Genomic DNA, 16,268 nt, shown 5'->3' on the forward strand with positions numbered 1-16,268 from the left:
TTCCTGAGGGGCTGTTGCTGCCAGCATCATGTAGAGCAGGCGTCGTCTGAACTTGCTCTTCATAGAATAGTTTGGGTGGGAAGGGACCTTCAAAGGCCATCGAGTCCCACCCCCTGTACTGGGCAGGGACATCTTCCACTAGCCCAGGTTGCCCCGAGCCCCGTCCAACCTGGCCTTGAACCCCTCCAGGGATGGGGCAGCCACAGCTTCTCGGGGCAACCTGGGCCAGGGGCTCACCACCCTCACGGTCAAGAATTTCTTCTAACCAGCAATTATTTAAATAAAAAATAATTTAAAAATCCATAGAATCATAGCAGAATTGGGCTGGAGGGACCTAAACAATCGTTTAGTACGATCTTCTGCTTCAAGGCAGGATCACCTGCCTCTGTGTTCGTCCTGCTGACTTTGCATCTAACCTATTTTTTCCAAGCCTCCAGTAATCAAGATTCCCTAAGGTCCAGGCAGTGCCGTTAGCGTAAGGATGGTGAAGCAGTGGAGTCGATTCCTGAATATCGGACCCAAACCTCCCCAGCTACAGTTTGAATCCTCCACTTCTTTCCTGTCTGCTGTGGATATCAAGAAATTTATTCCTTTTCCTTTTGTGTCTTTGAAAACTTGATACTTCTCTTCAGTCCTCTCCCTTTTTTTTCTTTTTTTTTTTTTCCTTTTAGAGTAAACAGCCTGTTTTTTTTTTAATTCTCCTAGGTTGTTTTCCAGCCTTTAATCATTTGCATCCCTTTCTGACCTGACTCCGTTCCATCCCTTTGTTGAACTCTATAAGTGCAGTCGCCAACGCTGGGTCTAGCACTGCGTAGAATAAAAAGAGTGATTCGTGCGTCTTGCCGGCGATACTTTTGTGTGTATCCCATCGTGACGTTGGCCTTTTTCTCGGCATTGACATTGACTTTTATCACGCTCGTCGTCCACTACAGCGTTCAGATCATTTTCTGGGCAACTGCTATTTACCCAGTCGTGTTCCCTCCCGTGTTGTTTGGTTTTACTCCTCCTCATGGGTTTACCTTGTGTTTTTCAGCAGTCATTTCATTCCTCTTGTCAAGATCTCTTTGACTTGCAGTCACGTCTTTCGACACGCTCGCAGCTCTCCCCAGCTGGGTTTTATCAGCCATTTCACGACAGCTAATTTATTCAGCCCTTCGCGCCATTAATGAAGATGGTGAATAGGTCTGGGCCCACACTCCTGTACACGGCACAACAACGGTTTTTGCTAACTGCTCCCTAAATTAGCCTTTTTCTGTTGGGTTTATGCCCGTGTTGTATCGGTTTCATCTTGAGGGTGCCGTGCTTTGGCTGAGGTGTCTGCTGCTTTTCTGTCGATAAAGCTTCTGTCCCGGCATGGAGGAGAATTCATTTGGTTCAGCCTGATCTTTTCTTGTCTTCTGGGCTTGTTTAGTTTTGGGTTTTGTTTGGGGGGATTTTTTTCCTTATGAACATTTTGTACGTGAAAAGTGGCACCTGGTGGCATAGCTCCGAGAAGGGTCAAGAGTTCCCAGAGAATTGGGGAATACTCCGTTTCCCATCACAGTTGAGGAGAGGTATGGCCAAAATCTCGCATCCTGACAGGAGAACGAGGACGTCGTTGGGCTCCTTACCGGCAATTAGAATCATAGAATTGTCTAGGTTGGAAGGGATCTTTAAGATCATTGGGTCCAACCATCAACCTGACACGGCCAAGCCCACCACTAAACCACGTCCCTCAGCACCAGGGATGGCGACTCCCCCACTGCCCTGGGCAGCCTCTTCCAACGCCTGACAACCCTTTCCATGAAGGAATTTTCCCCGATATCCATCCTAAACCTGCCCTGGCGCAACTGGAGGCCGTTCCCTCTTGTCCCGTGGCCTGTTCCTTGGGAGAAGAGCCCGACCCCCCCTGGCTGCCCCCTCCTTTCAGGGAGCTGCGGAGAGCGAGAAGGTCTCCCCTCGGCCCCCTTTTCTCCAGGCTGAACACCCCCAGCTCCCTCAGCCGCTCCTCACAAGTTCTCCAGACCCTTCTCCTCCTTCTCCAGCCCCCTCACCACCTCTGTTGCCCTTCTCCGGACACGCTCCGGCACCTCAATGTCTTTTACATCGTGAGGGGCCCAAAACTGGACGCAGCACTTGAGGTGGGGCCTCACCAGTGCCGAGTACAGGGGGACGGTCTCTGCCCCAGTCCTGCTGGCCACACTGTTCCTGATACAGCCAGGATGCTGTTGGCCTTCTTGGCCACCTGGGCACGCTGCTGGTTCGTATTCATCCGGCTGTTGACCAACACCCCCAGGTCCTTTTCCACCGGGCAGCTCTCCAGCCACTCCTCCCTGAGCCTGTAGCGTTCATGGGGTTGGTGTGACCCAAGTGCAGGTCCCGGTGCTTGGCCTTGTTAAACCTCACACCGTTGGCCTGGGCCCATCCATCCAGCCTGTCCAGATCCCTGTGTAGAGCCTTCTTACCCTCGAGCAGATCCACGCTCCCGCCCAACTTGGTGTCGTCTGCGAACTTACTGAGGGTGCGCTCCATCCTTTCGTCCGGGTCGTCGATAAAGATATTAAAGAGAACACGGCGCAGCCGGACGCCTCTGGAATATCGCCCATCGGTGCTTTTCACCGTGCTTGCTGTTTCTTTTGCTGGAGGTGGGGAGCAGCAGCTCTTCTGCCCGGCTGGTGGGAAGGCTGAGGCAAGCACCGCCGTTAGTACTTGCGCGTCCTGGAACGCTTTGGAATAGGATCAACCCGAGCATTAGCTTGTCAAGTCAGGTAACGGCTGCCTCTCTGACTGACGCTGGTGTAACTGGGGAATGAGAAGAAAGCGAGCTGTCCCGTCTCTTCCCTCTCGCTGTATGTCACGTTAAAAGGGCAGGGGGAATAACTATTCCAGGTTGTCAGCTCCTCCTCTCGATAGCGGGGATAGAAGAGCTGGAAGAGAATGAGGTGATGGGACAAAAGCACGTCTGAGTGATCGGGGCTTCTTTTAAAAAGGGGAGAAAAAGAAGTAATAAATCTCCCAAGACCGAGCCAAGACAGGACTGAAAGTTCTTCACTAACAGCCCCTTTCCCAAGTGGTTCAATCACAAAGGGATTAATTCTTGGCCGTGAGGGGGGTGAGCCCCTGGCCCAGGTTGCCCCGAGAAGCTGTGGCTGCCCCATCCCTGGAGGGGTTCAAGGTCAGGTTGGACGGGGCTTTGGGCAACCTGGGCTGGTGGGAGGTGGCCCTGCCCGGGGCAGGGGGTGGGACTCGGTGGCCTTTGAAGGTCCCTTCCCACCCAACCCATTCCATGATTCTGACCAAGCATCTCCGTGCTACCGGGTCCCTGCCCTCTACTAATCAAGCACTATTCCTTTTCTCCATGCTCCCCCATTCCTTGTTTTCCGAACTTATCACTGCGTAATCCTCCTCTTTACCCTTCGGACGTGCAAGGAAATCGAGAGCTGCCCGCCCGTGTCACTGCTCCGAGATTGATGGCTGCGTTTTGTGGCTGCTCTTTTCCTGCCGGGGCGCGGGACCGCGGTGGGATTATCGCGGAGACGTTGCTTCACGGCAGTCTGCTCGGCTTCCTCGCGGCCGCGCTTTCCTTCTGGCTGCGGGTCCCTGCGATAGGCAGCGACATAAAGGGTGCCTTTCATACACCTCTCACGTGGAGGTTATATCAGGGATTAAGTTTAATGCTCCAGATGTGGGCTGCAGAGAGCATTCCGATGTTATTAGAAAGGATGACATTTTCATTACCTTTCAACGCCAGCTCTTTGAATAGCTGTGGGGCACATTCTGTGCTCCGTGACCGGGGCCTTTCGTTTTTAAGGATCACTTGAATAACCGAAAACTGGTTAATATCACTACAATAACGTGTAATTTCTCTAAATCACTTTCTGCTACAAGTGCAGGAAGCTTTTTTTTTTTTCTTTCTCTCTTACCACAGCTGTGCTCCGAGCAGCTCAAATAACGCTCCTCATTTATCCGAGCGGTTTACAGAAATGCTGAGCCCCAAAAATACTTTCGCTGCGCCACGCTCTGTTCTTGAGTGGCTTTTTAGGTGTTTTAAGCCCTTCCGAAGACTTTGGGGCGTAACTCCTGCCTGAGGTGTTGAAGAAGCGCGTTCCAGCCTGCCGTCCCTCTCCCTGCCCCGCGGAGCACCGTCACCCTCCCCAGGTGCTGCTGGGGCGATAACGGCAGCGGCGCTCGTCGCAGCGGCGCTGGGGAATTGTTTGGATCCAGGATTTTTTTAATTATCACGTATCGGAATGGGAAAAACGATGCGGACTTATATTTCTTGAGGTGGCGTAGACTGTCTTAAAAAAATAAGACTAATTTGGGGCTTTAGGATTAAGGTGAGCAGGTGGTTAACCGGAAGGTCTGCTTCAGCCCCACCGGTCGGCAGCTCCGCCGTTGTAGGGCTCACTCGGGAAGAAGTTTTCTGGAAAGACTCGGAAGCCTTTGGGAAATCATCTCCCTTCTGTGCCTGGGGCTCTCCTTTACCGTAGGAAGGTCGCTCCGTATTTTCAGGGTGAGGATCGGGATGCCCCGGGACGCGCAGGATTTATCACCGGCGTGCCAGCAGCGGGGACGCGTGGGGTGAGGTGGCACGCGCTGCTGGGAGATGAAGGGATCGGTGTCCTGAAATGGAGAAGGGAGGGACTCGGCGGTTCCGTTAAACGCAGCAAGGACTCCTCTCCCGCGACGTGCCGGGGGGGGCACTTGCACGGGTTCGTCCCCGTCGCTGTTTGCATTAGTGCGGGGGATGGCGGGCAACGCTTCGTCTGCATCGGGGGGGGGGTGCTGCTGAGTGCCCGGCTGATTGCTCTCAGAAACCACTTCGTTCCCCGAATAAATAAAACATGGGATCGCCTGGAGCGCCTGGCAAACTGCTTGAGTCTCTTTTTGGTGGTATTTGTGACAGGAGTTTCGTTGGGCTGTACGTCTTTCCCCATCTCGCTCGGCGCTGCAAAGGCGAGGCAAGATGGGCTTTGCTCACGTAACAGGACGGTTCCCTGGGAATGAGGGGCTTTTATCGGGAAACGACGAGGTTAATTGGAGGCTCTTTGTTTATTTCCAGTAATTTCAACCTTTCTTCTTGCTGACCCGTGCTCTCAGCCAAACATCGGCGTTAACGTGGTCTTGGAAGAGCAGCAAAAGGTGTTTTTTCAAAACGATTCTGGGATGTGGGAGCGAATCCCGGCTTCTCGGCCGTCTGCGTCGTGCCGTTGCTCGGGGCTGGGAGCCGAGCGTCCGGCTCCGCTCTCCTGGGCAGGAACAGCGGCAGGGGAAGGATGCGGGGGCTGGAGAGGACTCCTACCACGTGCTGCTCAGGCCGGAGAGAGGATCGGCATCAGCCTCTGGCCGAATGTCGATTTAAGGAAGGGTTTCTCATTCCATGTAGCATTTCTAGGGTGGGATTTGTTAGCAAGCAATGCCCCAGTGATGGAGCGCTGGGTATTTAAGCGAACAGGGGGTAACTCGTGCTAGTTTCTGCTTTCTCAAGTTCCTGTTTAGCCCGTTAAACCCTTCTCCAATTATCTCCCCTTTGATTCGCAGACGGCTTTCGAAAGGTTGTCCACATTGAGCAGGGAGGATTGGTGAAGCCAGAGAAAGACGATACTGAATTCCAGCACCCGTACTTCATCCGAGGCCAGGAACATCTCCTGGAGAACATCAAGAGGAAAGTAACCAGCGTAAGTTTACACAGCAGATCTTGCTCTAGACAAAGTGGTTAAAACCAGAGGATTAAGCTGAAAAGCGTCGGTGTCTCTGAGGGTTGGTGGGCGTTGGCGTCCTTGATTTCTGCCAGCAGCTCTTCTGGCTGTCTCTGCCCCCTCCCTGGGGTACGAGCTGCAGTGCCATCCCGCTAATCAGCTGCCCCCGGCTTCTCGGCACCCGTCCCCTTTGTTTCCTGGGTCTTTTTCTCGATATTTTCAGCATTAGGTTTATCGTGGCAATGCCTGAGACTTCTCCTCTCCCGCACCACCAACGGCAAAGGGCCAGCACTCTGGCCGCGCAAACCAAATCGTTTCTGAGTTCAGTCAAAAGGGTCGCTATATTTTTCCTGGTTTTCTGGACAAGTAGCGTCAGTTTGAGTTCAGCCTGATGGAGGGAAGTTTGCGGCGTCCTCTGGAGAGGTTGAAGAGCAATTGTAGCTTCCAGTAGGAGGGAGAGTGATCGCTCGTCGAGCTGCAGTCTTCCCTTAAAACGCTTCAAGGAATGAAAAACACGCCCATGCCCGTACGCAGACCCATGAAGAGATGTCAGATGTAGTAGTGGGAGGAGGAAAAGGGAGGATAAGATAACCTGAATTATTTTAAATGCGTTACCCTCCAGACTGTCCCAATATAAGCGCGCACGTTTTCCCTTTAAACTCGCAGATGTGCTTTGCAGCTGCCCCCATTTCTCGAAATACCGACTTGCAGGCGGTGTTCCGAAGACGTGGTACAGCAACGGTCGGTACCAGAAGTCCCAAAAATGCTTATGAACTTTGCAGGCTGATTTATTTAGTCCTGAAGTGTGGGCTGGAGAACCGCAGTTTTGTCATTGTTTTCCAAATATTAATGAAAGCAACGTGCGGAGGGAGTAGCTCGCTCTTCTGCCTGTCCCAGGGTGCTCTCAACTAACCCAAAGTGCCGTCTTCACTGAAGCACTTAGTTCCTCTAGACGTTTTCACGGTGGGCAAACGCGTTAGAAGGATGTAAAGAGATCTTAAAAGATGTACGACCTGCTGGCAGGTGAGGTGGAGAGAAGCTGCTGGCGAGTAGGTGGGATGCGTGAACCCCTGTAACGCCTGGCAGATTCATAGGCGTCTCACGCGGTACGGCTCTTGCGAAACACGCCGAGGCGTCATTGCTGGTGAGGATTTTATCAGCGAAATCAAATCGTCTGCTCGGAGTCCAGACGTCTGCTCCAGTCTTCAAAAAAGGCAAGAAGGAGGAGGCAGGGAACTACAGGCCGGTCAGCGTCACCTCCATCCCTGGGAAGGTGATGGAACAGCTCGTTCTGGGCGTCATCTCAAGGCACGTGGAGGAAAAGAAAGCTATTCAGAAGTACTCAATGTGGATTCACCAAGGGGAAATCATGTCTGACTGATCTGATAGCCTTCTGCGACGGCGTGACTGGGTGGAGAGATGAGGGGAGGGCGGTAGATGTGGTCTACCTTGACTCAAGCAAGGCGTTCGACGCGGTCTCCCACAGCATCCTCATAGGGAAGCTTAGGAAGAGTGGGTTAGACGAATGGCCAGTGGGGTGGACAGAGAACTGGTTGAAAGACAGAGCTCAGAGGGTGGTGACTGGGGGCACAGGGTCTCGTTGGAGGTCAGTGACGAGTGGTGTTCCCCGGGGGTCAGTACTGGGTCCCGTCCTCTTCAATATCTTCATCGATGACCCGGACGAGGGGACAGAGGGCACCCTCAGCAAGTTTGCCGACGGCACAAAGCTGGGGGGGGGTGGCTGACACACCGGAAGGCCGTGCCACCATCCAGAGAGACCTGGACAGGCTGGAGATCTGGGCAAAGAGGAACCTTATGAAATTCAACAAGGGCAAGTGCAGGGTGCTGCCCCTGGGGAGGGACAACCCCCCGCACCAGGACAGGTTGGGGGTGACCTGCTGGAGAGCAGCACAGCTGAAAGAGACCTGGGAGTCCTGGGGGACAACGGGATGACCATGAGCCAGCAATGTGCCCTTGTGGCCAAGAAGGCCAATGGCATCCTGGGGTGCATCAAGAAGAGCGTGGCCAGCAGGTGGAGGGAGGTCATCCTCCCCCTCTGCTCTGCCCTGGGGAGGCCACAGCTGGAGTGCTGGGTCCAGTTCTGGGCTCCCCAGGTCAAGAGGGACAGGGAACTGCTGGGGAGGGGACGGCAAAGGGCTACCAAGATGCTGAGGGGATGGAACACCTCTCTGATGGAGAAAGGCTGAGGGATTTGGGACTCTTCAGGCTGGAAAAAAGACGACTGAGGGGGGACCTTATCAACGCTTATAAATACTTCAAGGGGGGGTGTCAGGAGGATGGGGCCAGGCTCTTCTTAGTGGTGCCCGGGGACAGGACAAGGGGTAACGGGCACAAACTTGAGCATGGGAAGTTCCACCTAAACATGAGGAGGAACTTCTCTCCTTTGAGGGTGGCAGAGCCCTGGCACAGGCTGCCCAGAGAGGTGGGGGAGTCTCCATCTCTGGAGACATTCAAACCCACCTGGACACATTCGACCTGCTCTGGGTGCCCCTGCTCTGGCAGGGGGTTGGGCTGGATGATCTCCAGAGGGCCCTTCCAACCCTATGATTCTATGAATCTTCTCCTCGGCTGCTTTAACGCTTGTAGTGGGAATGATGGGGATGGCCAGCGACCGGCTGCTGCTCAGGGATCTCTGGAAGAGGCTCCCGTCCCGCCTGCGGGACCTCTCTGCTGCGGTGACCTCCCCTGCCCTTTTCCTCCTGATTTTCTCTCTCAAAACAGCTAATGACTTTCTTAATGGCCAAGACCGATCTTCAGCTCACTGCAAGCGGCAGAGACGTTTGGAAGCGCGCGAGGAGAATGTATGTTTCCCATCTTCGGAGCAGACGTGCTCCCTGGTCTCTGTGGCTGCTAAGTTTTAGGTTTAGGCTTGTCACAGATACGAACGTCTTGGTCCGTGGCCTGTCTGAAGGTCTGCAAAGGCAAACAGCTTTTGTGCCGGCATTCACCGTTACGCGAGCATTGTATTTCTGATCCGAAAAGATATTTTTTATTTTTTAGGCTGCGGCAGAATTCGGTGTTTTCACACAGCAGTACGCTCGCAGAAAACTTCCTGTGGGCGGCTGGGTTTAGTCCCTTGCAAGGAGGCGCTCGGGGGCGAGCGCAGCGGTCGGTCTGGAGAGGGGAGGTGAATCGTTTTGCAGTAGCAGCGTTGGGGCTTAAATAAGCGTTCCGTCGGAAGGAAGCGTCGCTGACATCTTGCTTTCTGCCTCCAGGTATCCAGCATAAAGAACGAGGATATAAAGGTTCGGCAAGACAACGTAACCAAGTTACTGACTGACATCCAGGTGATGAAAGGAAAGCAGGAGAGCATGGACTCCAAGCTGATAGCCATGAAGCAGTATGTATGTGGGGAGGGGCTGGCAGAAAACGCAGGAGAGTTTGCCCAGGGATTTCTTTCCCCAACGCGTTATTTTTAAGACTTTATGTGAGAGAAGGCTGGCTGCTTGCTCGCTCGCTCGCTGCCCCGGCTTCCCGTTGTCTCAGCGGCACGGCCTGGGCTTTGGCAGCGCTCTGCTTAGGGCGAGAAGGGGGCGGTGGAGGCACCGCTCGAACGCCGTTAAAACCCAATTAAAGACCTTGGTGTCGCTGCAGCCAGACCTGTGACCCCAAGCCCAGCGTAAAGCTGCTCTGGAGTACAGCTCCGCTTTGAGGGGTCAGGCGGAAAGGCTGCGAAGGCTTCAGGAACTTCCTTCCCTGCCGCGGGGGTTACAGTCTGAAATTTCGGTCAATGCGTGGTGCTGGGCTTTTTTCCCCATGTCTTTTTCCCCTCCCCTCCTCCCGCAAAGCACAATTATTCCGTCTCGTCCGACGCCGCACCCGGGTATTCAAGTCATTCGGGATAATGTCTGCTGCCCTTCCGTCCTAACGCCGTATTCTTCCTCCAGGCTCTCGACTTCTTACGTGCACCCGGTTAAATTCTCGCTGGGTGCGGCTCACCCAGTGTTTGCTGCGGGGCTTGGGAGGCAAAACGGGGGATCTCGAGTCCCGCTAATAGATACCCCCTTGACCTTCGGAGATGATCAGGGGGCTGTCGCTCACCCTTCTGTGACTTTTTTTTTTTTTTTTCCACGGTGGTCGTACAGAAGAAATCAGTTTAATCAGAAGGCTGAAGCGATGCGGCAGGACCTGGCTGCCCTCCCGGACCGCAAGGGCCGTGGATAATCTGCAGCCGTAGGATTCGCTCTGAGACTCCGAGTAGCCTTTAAGTGTAGATACCTGTTGGGGCCAATGAATATGGGGGGGTGAGGGGGTGTCAGATTCCCTTAGGCACCGTTACAAATCTTGATTTAAAGCTGCCCTTTTTGTTTTCTTGTTTACCTTTCCGCAAAGCGGAGTGAATCCTACATCAGTGAAGCTTATTTGATGCCTGCCTTCTTCATCGCTGCCGTTGTTGCTAAGGAATTTGGTTCTGGATCGTACGGAAAAACGGAGCAGGCAGCCCTCCCTTCTCGCTGGATGAAGCAGGAAAGCAGGGGGAGGCGGGGGGGGATTTCGAAGGGCCAGTTTCGCGGCGGAAAAATATTTCCTCCGCGCTGTGTTCCAAAGCCTCCCTTTGCTTGGGTTTCATGACTGTATCTTGTGCTTGCAGATCGCTTCCCTCGCACCTCTGGTGTTCGTGGGAGGGGAGAGAACCTGCTTCGTCTCCAAGGTCATTCTAGATGATTCTCTTCATCTCCTATTTGCCCCAGGTATGAGCGCCCAGCCTTACGCCTGGGCCGTGCTTCTCCTCAGGCTCCGTGCAAGGGGTGAAGGAGAAGCAGATTGTCCTTCTAACCCTTTGGTAAATGGCGGCAGGGAAGAGATTTGTGGTCCGTTACCAGCATTGCGGTTTCATGGGTCTGTAGACAGCAGAGGTGGCTCTCCCCGTTTTCCCTTTCGAGTGAGCGAAGCGACCTGCCTAGCGTGGCTTTGGATGAAAAACTCCTGGGCAGCCGACCTCGCACGAGCAGAAAGCTACCTTAACGAAGCGCGCTGGGCCACGCGTGTAGCCGGCAAAATCTTCAGCAAGCCCTCCAGGAATTGTCCGAGTTGTATCGGATGATTTTGTTAGTAACGGACCGCTGTTAAATCCACGACAGGGTAAACTTGTGTGTCCCTGGATTGGAAACCGTATTTGCCGCTCACCTGGAAGCGCAATCAGCCGCCTAAAGCGATTAGTTTGCCGCTGGCTGTGGCGCATCGTGTCTTTGGGCAACGCTCGTCCCAGCCGTTATCACAACAAGTTCGTGGGGGAGGCTTCTGCTTTTGCACCTTTGTTTTCTGTCCGTGGCGGGAAGAATAAGTAACGTCAAGAGCCGGCTTTAAACCCGGCTGCCCGTCTCGGGGTCCCACCGCGTGGGGCTCGTCTGAATTTCCGCGGCTTTTGCAGCCCCGTGGCGTGGTTTGAGGTTGAGTGTCTGGGCTCGTAACCCCTGTAGTGAGGATGGGAGCGTTCGCAAATGCATTCTAGGTCTGCAGGCTGCCTTCTGGCCGCTCCATTGGCTCTTGCTGAAGCAAATATTAGCATTATTAATTACAAATGGTCTGTAAACCACTAGGTGGAGTGCCTACAGCGGTAGTTTGAGCTCTACTGACGGCAGAGAACTGACAACCTCTCTCAAAGCAGCGAAGCTTCCCCCCTCCTTTCAGGAAGATAGTTATTGGCCAATTAATTAAAAAAAAGATCGTGGTTTGCGCTGTTTTGAAAGCTTATCAGGTAAACAGGCTCCTGGAGGACAAGCAGAACGAAACGATCCGTGTGAGCTATGAGTGTTGTCCAAGTGCCTATCGTTAGGTCTTGGCTTTGACCCCGATGGCTGGAAGAAGCGCGGTCCCCGCTGAGCCGACCCAGGAGCCGCCGGCCGCCCCTCGCCGCCCCGGCACCCGCTCCGTCCCGGGCTCGGCGCTCTGTCCCGGGAGCTGGGTGGGTTGTCGGCACAACAGACGACATCCAAGAGAAAGAACCGGGGGAGGAGTATGTGGGGCAGGTCTGGGAGCGCAGGAGCGGGGCGATGGGCCCCCTACTCCTCAGCCCCGACCAGCTGCCGGCGCCGGGGGGGGGACCTACCCCAAGCTACTGCTGCACAGGCTCTGGGTTGGAACCCCCAGCTGCCAGCTCTCCGTACCTTCTAATAGTAGAATAACCTCTTGGTTGAACGTACCCCATTCTTCCTGGCTGCTTCTCCATCCTTCGCAGCCGTTAGGAACTGGGGTTTTGTCCGTCTTCTGCAGGTTCTCCGTATCTCCCGGTAGACACAGCTTTTGGGTCTGCGTTTCATTAGCTTTAATTTTTCCCCGTCTCCGCTATTAGTACCGGATCCCTGTACTTGGATCGCTGTTCCTTTTCTGGAAGGCGGAGTTTGCAAGCCGTTTTTCGCGTCTTCATGTTCCCAGGAACTTGTGGTTAAAAACTCGCTTCTTGCTTCTGGAATAATAGTACATCCAATTCACTTAAGGTTGGCCTTTTTAGTCCTGGATCCGTGGCGTGCTTCAAAGCATCAGCTGGTTCTTATCATCACATCGTTGTCGCTTGTTTTCTTGGCAAGTTTTTTAAGCGTTCTTGAGGTTCTGCTGGCGTGCGTCGTCTTGCATCTCTACAGTAGGGTTATTCCAGGTTCTCCTCCTTCCCCTTCACCACACCGTGTCAGCAGCCAACCTGCTGCGGCATCTGCTCAGACGCCATCGTTCCGTGGGTGAAATGGTGGGAATTAAGACCTTCAGCTTGTGCCTGTTGTGCCGCCGCGTCTCGGTGAGTTGCTACAGCTGGCAGCAGCCAGAATCCTGTTGGATTCCGGCCTTACCCGCACCACAAAGGGCACGAGGGTCTTTGTGGCAAATTCCGTGGGAATAATGGCTTTTAATTCTCCAGCGCGGAGGCTTGAAATACGTTAATAGTTCAGTACAGGAACCATTTGTATCCGCGCGAGATGGAAGAGCCATCAGTCGTGATGCGGAACGTCCAGACAGACCTGTTCCTGCTTCATCGGCCGCTAATCCGGACGAACGCCTGCCGGCTGTTGGTCTGCGCGGCAACTGGAAAGAAAGCCCAGTTCAGACCACAGCAGGCTGGGACTCGGCGAGGTGGAGACCGGCTGTCAAAGAAACTCTGGTGGGGGTTGCTTTAATGACGGTGACCTCCTGAAGTTTTTCTGCCCAGAAACACACAGCGTGGTTCAAACTTCCTCGCGCTGGTCTTGCAGCGCGTTTCTAACTTCTAGGAACACCCGCCCACGCGTTCAAACGCCAGAGCGCGTTGCCCGAAGTTATTTGTGTGAAGTGAACTTCAACTGAATGTCTGAGGTTTTTTTTCAGCCGGGAGTCAGAAGCGGGTTAATTGGGCTGTAAAACCAGCGTATTTTTGTTTGGCAAAGTGCAAGACTGCTGGGAACGAAGCGAAGAGCGGTTACTCTGAAAATGAGCTTGCGATGGGATCAAAAGATCCCGCATTCGTTCTCTTTTGATAGCAATGGTCGTACGTAAGGGGTCTCAATTAACCGTTGGCTTTGTAAAGACGTCGCGTGACCACAACCAGAGGAGCGCGTCTGGGGCTTGTTTCAGCGGTGCGAGAATGCCGAATCGTTGGGCAAACTTCAGGAACAGAAACGCGAATGATCGAAATGATTGGCGTCGTGCTGAGTAACGAGGGCCGGGAGGAGCTCAGCCTTCTTCACTGAACACGGAAGGCGAACGGGTGCTGATGGGCATCTCCGGAGGTAACTCCAGCCTGAGGAACCGTAGCTTGAGTGTTTTCCACGCAGTGACAAGAGGTGAAAACAGATAAAATTAGACTAGCCCTAAGGTCTGTGCTCTTGAGTGAAAAGAAGTGTTTGAATAATACGTGGAAGGCGGCGGGTGGTTTCTTCGCCACTGGAAACGTGAATTCGAGATTCTCCATTTCAGCCACCGCTATTGGGCTTGAAGCCGGAGCAAAGTGCTACGGGTTGTGCTTTGCAGACCAGATGATCACGGTGTTCTGGGGTTCTTTTGGCTTGAAAATCTGACGCCACCAAGTCTCCTCCGGAAAGGTTTCAGTGTCTGCTGCCTTGCCAGTGCTCTTCTCCTCCCCCCTCGCCAACAGGCCTGTCCCCATCGTACAGATTTGTGAGGAATCCAATTCCAAGCCTTTTTCCCTTGAACGGAGTATGTTAGTAGGCACTAAGGCGAGCTGGCTGGAAATACGACTTCGTTCTCTACGTTGAACTTGGAGGTGGCTAGACTTGCTCCGCCGTAGAGGGGACCTGCGCTTTAGCCACAGCGTCAGAGTCGCTCCTGGGAATTCCTGCTGGATTCAGCGCGGAGACACCAGTGGAGATGGGGAGTTGTTCCCGTTGTACAGGTGGCGGCTGAAAGAGGGTTTGTAGTCGTAGAATCATGGAATGGTTTGGGTGGGAAGGGACCTTTAAAAGCCATCGAGTCCCACCCCGCTGCCCTGGGCAGGGCCACCTCCCACCAGCCCAGGTTGCCCAAAGCCCCGTCCAACCTGGCCTTGAACCCCTCCAGGGATGGGGCAGCCACAGCTTCTCCGGGCAACCTGGGCCAGGGGCTCACCAGCTTCATCGTGGAGAATTTCTGCCTTATTTTTAATCTCAATCTCCCCTCTTTTGGTTTAAAACCCTTCCCCCTCGTCCCGTGGCTCCCCTCCCTGCTCCAGAGTCCCTCCCCAGCTTTCCCGGAGCCCCTTGAGGGCCTGGAAGGGGCTGGAAGGTCTCCGCGGAGCCTTCTCTTCTCCAGGCTGAACCCCCCCAGCTCTCTCAGCCTGTCCCTACAGCAGAGGGGCTCCAGCCCTCGAATCATCTTCGTGGCCCTCCGCGGGACCCGTTCCAACAGGTCCATGTCCTTCTTGTGTTGAGGACTCCGGCGCTGGACGCAGGGCTCCAGGTGGGGTCTCGCCAGAGCGGAGCAGAGGGGCAGAATCCCCCCGCCTCGCCCCGCTGCCCACGCTTCTTTAGATGCAGCCCAGGATGCGGTTGGCTTTCCGGGCTGCAAGTGCGCGTTGCCGGCTGACGTTGAGCTTGTCGTCCACCAAAGTGTTCCACCTGCCTCTCGGGGGGCGTCTCTGCAGGGTTATGGGAAATTACAGCTGGTTTGTATCACCCGAAACAGTGACCGTCGTCTCCAAAGGGATGAGGCTGCCAGAAGCATAAAGCTATTTCTCAGTGCCTGAAACACTCTGTTCTTAATTATTTATTTTCTGTCTAAAGGTGTATTTCGAATCGGGGGAAGGGGGGGGCTGCTTTAGCTTAACAGACCAGGTGCGATTTGTGTTAAGCTGCTTTGTTGGCATAAAAAAGGGTGTACGGTCACGGCTTGCCTTCTATCGAAGGAGGATCGTTGGAAGCGTATTGGAAATGCACCTGGGTTGAAGCTGGGAGAAGGAAAGGTGTTGGGGGAGGTTTTATGGATTGGATATCGTCTTTGGCACATCCAGTATAACGCTCGTGGTAAACGTCTTTTTATTGCCCAGCTGCAAACAGACCGTCTCAAATCTTCTCAGATTGACTCGGCGTAGCTCAAAAAGTCTGCCCGAAAGTCTACGGAATACAATCAAACGCCATCTCCGCTGTCAGATAATAACGCGTGTCTGGGTAATTTGCCGACAGTTTCTAGCACTGTGTCGTGGTTTTGGCCAAACGGGCCAATGGCCAGCGACAGATGCTCCCCCCCAACCTCTCGTACACGGAGAGGAGGAGGAGAGAGAAACGGATTTACGAGTTTAGAAGAAACTGAGCTACTTTAATGAAATATTAATAATAAAATAATAAGGAAAATAATGGAATAGATACAGTCTATACAAAACCGTATTGAGCTCCCGGGATGATGTCACCGCGCTGGGGAGGTCCCAGACTGGGCTCAGCGGTGGCTGGGAACTGGATTCCACAGGTGGAGTCAGGAAGCCACGGATCGGGATCAAAGGCAGATGAACAGACGGGGGTCCTCCTCAGACGTCAGCCACCGAAGGAAGAGAATCATCGGATCATCGAATCCTCGTGGTTGGAAAGGACTTTTGAGATCATCGAGTCCAACCAAACAACCTACAGTCTCTGTCACTGGAGCACGCCCTGAAGCGCCAAATCTAGACGTTTCTTAAACACCTCCAGGGATGGTGACTCAACCCCCTCCCTGGGCAGGCCGTCCCAGTGCCTGACCGCTCTTTCAGTAAAGTCATTCTTCCTAATATCTAACCTAAACCTCCCCTGCCGCGGCTTCAGCCCATTTCCTCTGGGCCTAGAGAGAAGCAGAGTTGGCCCTTTGATCCCCCAGCTTTATATAGAGCAGATGGGATGGAATACCCCTGGTTTGGGTCGCCTGTCCTGTCCGCTCCTCCCCGCAGGTGGGACCCCTCTACGCCCCTCCGCTTCCCACCCTCCAACGGGGCAAATAACAGAATTCGCTGACCTGGGTTCTTGCAGCAATAAGTAGAAGCAAGAGCCTCTCTGCGTACCATCCCTTGGCACGATCTGTCTCATCGCCCTGAACGAACCGTTTTCGACCCTGATCAGGGTGATCAGGCCCAGTCAGCATGGGTTTGTGAAGGGCAGGTGATGCCTATCAAACCTAATATCCTTCTATGATAAGGTGACCCACTTA

General features: G+C 53.9%; 1 protein-coding gene across 3 annotated transcripts in view; it reads left to right on the top strand.

The window, feature by feature from the left end:
* The window catches only part of HSF1 (heat shock transcription factor 1), a 116,842-nt gene that overhangs the window by 61,397 nt on the left and 39,177 nt on the right, over window positions 1-16,268 (top strand). For all 3 annotated transcript variants that reach the window (XM_063327715.1, XM_063327714.1, XM_063327717.1), the window contains 2 exons: window positions 5,521-5,657; window positions 8,915-9,039. In XM_063327715.1, coding sequence (XP_063183785.1) covers window positions 5,521-5,657; window positions 8,915-9,039 — 262 coding nt within the window. The remainder of the gene's footprint in view (window positions 1-5,520; window positions 5,658-8,914; window positions 9,040-16,268) is intronic.

This window comes from Chroicocephalus ridibundus, chromosome 2 (assembly GCF_963924245.1).
Source record: "Chroicocephalus ridibundus chromosome 2, bChrRid1.1, whole genome shotgun sequence".
In the NCBI taxonomy this organism is placed as follows: Eukaryota; Metazoa; Chordata; class Aves; order Charadriiformes; family Laridae; genus Chroicocephalus; species Chroicocephalus ridibundus.